The sequence below is a fragment of the Asparagus officinalis genome, chromosome 1 (genome assembly GCF_001876935.1).
Source record: "Asparagus officinalis chromosome 1, Aspof.V1, whole genome shotgun sequence".
NCBI lineage: Eukaryota > Viridiplantae > Streptophyta > Magnoliopsida > Asparagales > Asparagaceae > Asparagus > Asparagus officinalis.
In genome coordinates, this window is record NC_033794.1 from 126621530 (window position 1) to 126628424 (window position 6895).

The window sequence follows — 6895 nt, forward strand, 5'->3', positions numbered from 1 at the left end:
ATGCAACTATGAATGGGTGAAGGGGTTATGCCAACTCACTACCAAGCATAACTTTTTGTGTTGGTACCAAGCATACCCATTCTCATCATATATATAATATATATATATATATATATATATATATATATATATAATATATATATATATATATATAATTTAAGGAGTCACCTTTAGATGAAAACTAAGAGCTATGTGGTCATATATAGATTGGGCTATTTCAATGAACGATCCTCTCCATTTATCATGATCTAAACGCCTTAAAACATCTAAAAAATAAAAATCATGATGTTTGGATGTTTCTAATATATATTTTTCATTGTCTCTTTAGTTGTGTTGTCGTGAAACCGTTAATTTTACTATCACTTGATGCATTAGTAACTACAACCCAATATGCCTAATTTTTAGTTTATATGTCATCTGAATTATTTAGATAAAAATGAACAGAGTGAATCAAGTAAATTGATTGTGTGTAATATAATTTTGAAGGTGCATCCTTAAATTCAGTCTAAGGTGGCTCCTTAGAATCATATTTCCCATATATATATATATACATCCGATACATCTTTAACAAAATCTTATTGAATGCTAGAGATTTTGTTTTCGCATGTATTGAAATGGGTGTTTTACTATTATGAATATATAATTATTCCTAGGAACCTTTTGATGAGTTTTAGATGTAGAAATTAATTTTAGCTAATTTGATGCCAATGCGTTATCATGCGTAATATTGACATGCGGAACGAAACCGTCAACATGATGGAGACTGCATATTCTACGTCCTAGGAGGGCACGATGGTGTGTCACAACTCACAAGATCATGTTTGAATATTCCTAGAGCAGGTCACCTGTAAATAGAGAAAATTGAAACTTTTACATAGTTCCTTAAGCCTGACATTGTTGTTATTTTCTATTTGTAATTTAACTTGGATGAACAATTCAAAAGTTTTTTACACCCATTTGGTGTATCCTCTCTGTTTATGTCATAAGTATGCTTAGGTTTCGTCATGAATCTTGTCCTTTGATAAAAATGATTTTGAAATATTGCACCTTTTTAAACATTTCCAAAGGAATGGACATTTGATAAAAATACGATGTATGCATTTAGAGGAGTATAATTTTGTTCTTTCGAAGATGGTATATCGTAACTGTTAGGATTTGTGTCTCTTGTTCATTAATCATCTCAAAGATAGCAACATTGTTATTGCAGAAATGTTCTACCAAATGTTTTGAGTGTTGTGCATACATGTGCCTTTCCTGAGGTTCATTTGATTGCTTTTGTGATTGCATATGCTCTGATGCATGAATTACTTTGGTATATGTACATTTTCAGTGGGCTGATATTGGCAGGATTTGGGTTCCAGAGAGATTTCGGTGTGGGGCTTCCATTGCTTCCATGTCATCACTTATTCATCCTGCCAGGAGTTCAGTTATTGAGGTATTTATTTGACTTGATGCCAAGCAAATTCCTGCCTAATGAAACAATTACTTGTATTTGTTTGCATCCATATGAACTTAAAAAGTGGAAGTATTATCCCAAAAAAATGAAATCAAACGGTATGAATACCCTTCTGTGGCTTTGACAGAATGAACACCCAAATTGTATTAGAAAAATTGACAAATTTAAGGAAATATTTCTTGGTATCAATCTCATTTTCCTGGTGAACTTGCTTGAAACTGCTTATTTCATTTCTCTACGAAAAAATCTGACTGGGGAAACCATTTCATATACAATTTGGATACCTTTCATAAGGGGGGGAAATATTTTTCTTCAAAATTTTCCTTTCGTGTTTCATGTCCCTTTATTCTTAAGATATACAAAATAAAGAAAGGGAATTCATATATCTGACACACAGTAGAACAGAATAACATCTTGTTGTTATTGTTGTGTACCTTGTGATTTAAGTTTACAGTTAAGTCACCAGTTCCGTGTTACATACATATTAGTAGGCTAGTAGCATTCTTAATGTGGTCTTGAGCATGTAATTCCAAGTTTTCTTCATGTTACTGTCATTTTGCACTTTCAGGAACCACTGGACCCCTTCTCCCTTGTTGCCGAGGAGCTTTCGCTTATTGCAAATAGATTACGCTTAATGGTGGATGCTGAGGTGTGTGCTCCTTGCATATTATTCAGTTATATTTAGCTATAGTAGTTCTTGTGCACATGCAATGCAAGTGGTTAAATATGAAAATTATTTATTTTTTTGTTATTTTCTTACTATAAAATAAGTCGGATTCATTTTGAGTTAAAATATATAAACATGAATTACTACATTTGTCATAAATTATTTAAATATTTTTTTAAAAAACTTATGAAATAGATTTGTGTGTAAAAATGGGATCAATATACTTTTATATACTTGCATACACAATATTATTTTTTAAAATTTGTATATATCAAACTTCATGTAACATATTTGTTTATCGGATCAAATCATCGATCTCCAATTTATTTATACAATAATACACTGTTGATGTGTTAATAAAAAATATAACCAAATACTTAATATTAAGATAGTTTGTATAAGCTTAGCACAGACACATACTTTTCACAAGACTGTAAGATATCTTAATTATTAGTAGACTTAAAATAAAAAATAAATACTAAAGATTAATGGTGACTCTAGTATAATTTTATATGACAAACCATTCACATAAGCATATTAAAAAAATTGCATGAAAATCTCTTCTAAAGATTCGTAATTTTACTCAAAAAATGAAGTTTTACTATAAAAAATTCAAAAAAGTATTATTCTTTATTCCTTCTTTTTTCATATTTAATTGAGCTGAGATCAATCTTTCTCGCATTTATCTTTTTCCTAGACATTCTACAGTAGTGTCTTTATTGTCTACATTAATTGTGATATCAAGTTGGTATATAATAAAGAGCAAAAGACAAGACAAGAGTCTAGAAATATATTAGTATATATTTGGATCAATTAAATTACATTATTACTCATAATTGATATGCATCAGAGACAAAATATGTTGACACTCTTAAACTATAAAACAGACTGTATGAGCCCTCTAACATAACTTTTTTAATGTAAGTAACCTTCAAGATTAATTTTGAAAATATCTTGGAGCCAAAAATAAACAATTAACAAGTTTGTAGTGGAAGCTAGAAAAACGTAGTACATTCTTAAAAACTATCAATATTTACTTAATTTTTTTATAATGGCAGGACCTCATTATTAACTAACTATAAGGCTTAGTATATTATTTTTTATTGGGCGTTCAAGGCAGGTAAAGGACCCAAATGAGTTCTCATCAATGAATGTTATACAATTTAAGTACAAAGAAAAAACAAGGGTTGACCAATGGTCTAGTTAGTGAGGGGGAAATTCCAGCAGCTTAATTTGCGTATGTGGATATATTGTAGATGAACATGGAGAAGTGTGGTTTTGAAAACAGTGAGTGTGTGGGGTTAATTGATATGGTCTTTATTTGTGTCGTTTTCTTCGTTTATTTTCAAGATATCGGTGGTCCTGTGGATATATATAGCTATAACATTGCTACTCTCTTTTGGTTTTGTAGAAGAGCTTAGGTGTTAAAAAAATTAAATTTTCTAATCCGGTTAAAGTAGGATCATATAAGTTAAGCTCATACATCAAATTTATTTTAACCAACACTTATATATAAGTATTACAATTGGCATTGAGATCTAAGATACGTCTGAGATTCTCTTTGACTTTTATACAAACAATATCTATTTAAATAATAATAGTATAACAACTGAAAAAAGATCAAATATATAATATAATTAATTGCTTTAAAATAATGTAATCTAATCTAATAATAAGAAAATAGATGAAAGTGATATGAAAATTATTGCAATTTCATAATTCATATTTTTAAATAATCTAATCTAATAATCTAACCTAATAAAAAGAAAATAACAAAGACACATACCTATTGAAGGAGATGAAAGTGGTATGAAAATTGTTGCAATTTCTAATCTGAAAAAAAGATCAAACATACAATATAATAATTACTTTAAAATAATTTAATCTAATCTAATAAGAAGAAAATAGATGAAAACATTGTGAAAATTGTTGTTATTTCTTGATATGAAAAAAGATTAAATATACAATATAATTAATTGCTCTAAAACAATCTAATCTATTCTAATAAAAAGAAAATAACATAAGGCACATACATATAGAAGGAGATGAAAGTGCTATGAAAATTGTTGTAATTTCTTGACTTATACATATTGGTATGTGATGTTGCGTGTGAGAGAATAACAATTGTTTTAATTTTTTTTAATAATTTTGAGAACGATTTTTGTCTCTTTGATTTGTTTGGTAGATTTGCAAATATCCCGTCCACATTATGTACATTTGTAGGTCTGCGCTGTTTCTTGGTTTGACCTTTGGAGCAGACATTATTTGTCTCGTTAATTTGTTTGATTTTTGCATAAACACCCTTCATCTTGTATACATTTGTAAATTTATTATTTAATAATTTCATTCAGATTTACATTTCAATTTAAACTATATCCTTATCTTTACACTATGTACATCCAATAAGAATTCATTAATTTTTTAACTTACTCTTACTTAATGGATTAGTATTTGAATTTTAAGGATATTTTTGTCTACCGAAAGGTTTTCCGAACTCGTACTTTTAAAGGGAGTATGAAATATAATATATTTTCTGCAGCCCCTAACCCCCGGCCCCCCCCGCCCCCCCCATAAAAAATAAAAAAAAAAAATAAATTTTACAAGCGCTAAAGTTGCATGTATTACTTGGAACTGCATACTATGTCATATATTTGGCTTCTGTGTATCATATATGTTGATTGTGTGAATTTTTACAGGTCCCCAGCTTAGCATTAGCTGCTAAGTACTTTTTTAAAATGGGAGTCGAGGGGAAAAGGTTCCGTCCTACTGTAAGTATAACAATTTTTTCCAACTGTTGATTTTCACAGGTTTAACTGCTATCTTCTTTGGCTTCTTTAACATCACTGACAATCAAATCATTTTAGTTTATTTTGGGTTATGTGTTCTTGTGCGCATGTTTCTATTTTTTGTGTCTGTGCGTGTTTAGGACAACTGTGACACAATAGGCAGTTTTCTAAAATGGAGCTGAATGACATAGTCCCCACCACTTGATCACAATTTGATCTAATCCAAATCTGGAGCATAGTTTTGAAAAAATTTATTGACATACTACATTTGATGCAACCTAGTGTAGGAAATGGTGCCAAACCAGATTCATTGCTTTCTGCTGCCTGTTCTGACACTGCAGACATCTGTGCACGCGTGCTTGCTGTTAGTTTATTGACATGCAGAACAATGTGACATAAAGCATGTGTTCCTTCCTGAAGGATACATACATCATCTGAGTTACTCTTTCTTCTTCTTTCATTCCGACTGTGACTGCGAAATTTGTGCATACAGGTCTTATTATTAATGGCATCAGCTCTAAACATATCCAAGCCTATATCTGCTAGTACTGGTGCACCTAGTAGCGTATCACACAAATTGCGTGCAAGGCAGCAGTGTATTGCAGAAATAGCTGAAATGATTCATGTATGTTCCAACTGATCATTTTCTTTCCTTTTTAATCATTACTCTTGATTTAATATTTCGGATACTTAGTTGTCAAATGTAGCAGATTGAATCTCCTTTGTTTTTAAATACGCCATATATTTGGATCTTCAGTTTTCTTTTTCCTTGTCTTCTTAGGTGGCAAGCCTTCTTCATGATGATGTGTTGGATGATGCGGACAAGAGGCGTGGAATAGGTTCATTGAATTTTGTGATGGGAAACAAGGTATTTCTGTGCATTATTTTATTAAAGATTTTCACTTGAAGAAGAATTATACCTAAAATGATAACAATGTTTATATAGAGGGCAACATTGCATAGTTTTACCGTAGTAAGTACACCAATATTATAAACTAAACAGATTACAGATTTGATTGGCAGCTAGTGCATGATAGAGGCAAGCACGTGTGTCAACGAAGTTTTACCTGAAATCCCATGTATCGCCCAGGTTACTGTCAATCACTGCACATAGACGCGATGATACAAATCAATTACTCAGCATGCAGAGATCAACTGATTGACAGCCTCTACATTCCTTGTATGCAAGAACATTTTTCAGGAATCTTTTTACAAGATACTTGTATCTAAACCTAGAGATTTTTTAAGTTGTGTCTAGAGCATTAAGAGGCACTGCAAGCAATCTGCATTTAAGGGACTGAGGGGTTAGGGTTTAGGAGATTGCAAGAAACCAACTGACCACTCCATTTTCAGAATACGGTTTCATTTACCTATGTGGTTGTGTACACAGATGATTGTGACAGATTGCATAAATATGTTTACTTTGTAGTCGCTTGGTTTCTCCATGCTATCGAAATTCTATCGACATTCTTGTGGCTTCTTGCTTCTGCATTTCAATTTAGCTTGGATCAGCACATCCAACAAAAAATTGATCCTTTTGTATAATATTGACTTGAAGTTACGGAGGAAATTAATTTTATGTGTATACAAAGGTATGGTTCTTGATTTAGTGAAATTGAATCCATATCCAAAGGTTCCAAGTATAGTTAGATGTACATTAATCTGCAATTTCCCAAAGTTAATTATTAGAGTGTATGGATTACTGACATTGTCTTTATTTGCAGCTTGCCGTGCTGGCAGGGAATTTTCTACTTTCTCGAGCTTGTATTGCACTAGCATCACTTAACAATACTGAGGTACCTGAACAGAGTTTAGAGTCAGTTTGGTTTTTGTTATCCTCTAATGTAATTTTCAAATTCTATCTGTTTTTGCATTTTAATGTGTGGCATCTTATTTTTTTATTCGCTGTAACATGATCTCTTTTGCTTAATACATACATACATATATATATATATATACATACATACATACATATATATATACATA

The 6895-nt window shown here is 31.0% G+C and overlaps 1 protein-coding gene across 1 annotated transcript in view; it reads left to right on the forward strand.

Annotated features, from left to right (window-relative positions):
* LOC109836853 (solanesyl-diphosphate synthase 1, mitochondrial-like) overlaps positions 1337-6895 on the forward strand; it is a 34030-nt gene continuing 28471 nt past the window's right edge. Inside the window, exons 1-6 of the mRNA XM_020404988.1 lie at positions 1337-1435; positions 2025-2105; positions 4820-4891; positions 5403-5534; positions 5691-5777; positions 6634-6705. Coding sequence (XP_020260577.1) covers positions 1394-1435; positions 2025-2105; positions 4820-4891; positions 5403-5534; positions 5691-5777; positions 6634-6705 — 486 coding nt within the window. The 5' untranslated portion in view covers positions 1337-1393. The remainder of the gene's footprint in view (positions 1436-2024; positions 2106-4819; positions 4892-5402; positions 5535-5690; positions 5778-6633; positions 6706-6895) is intronic.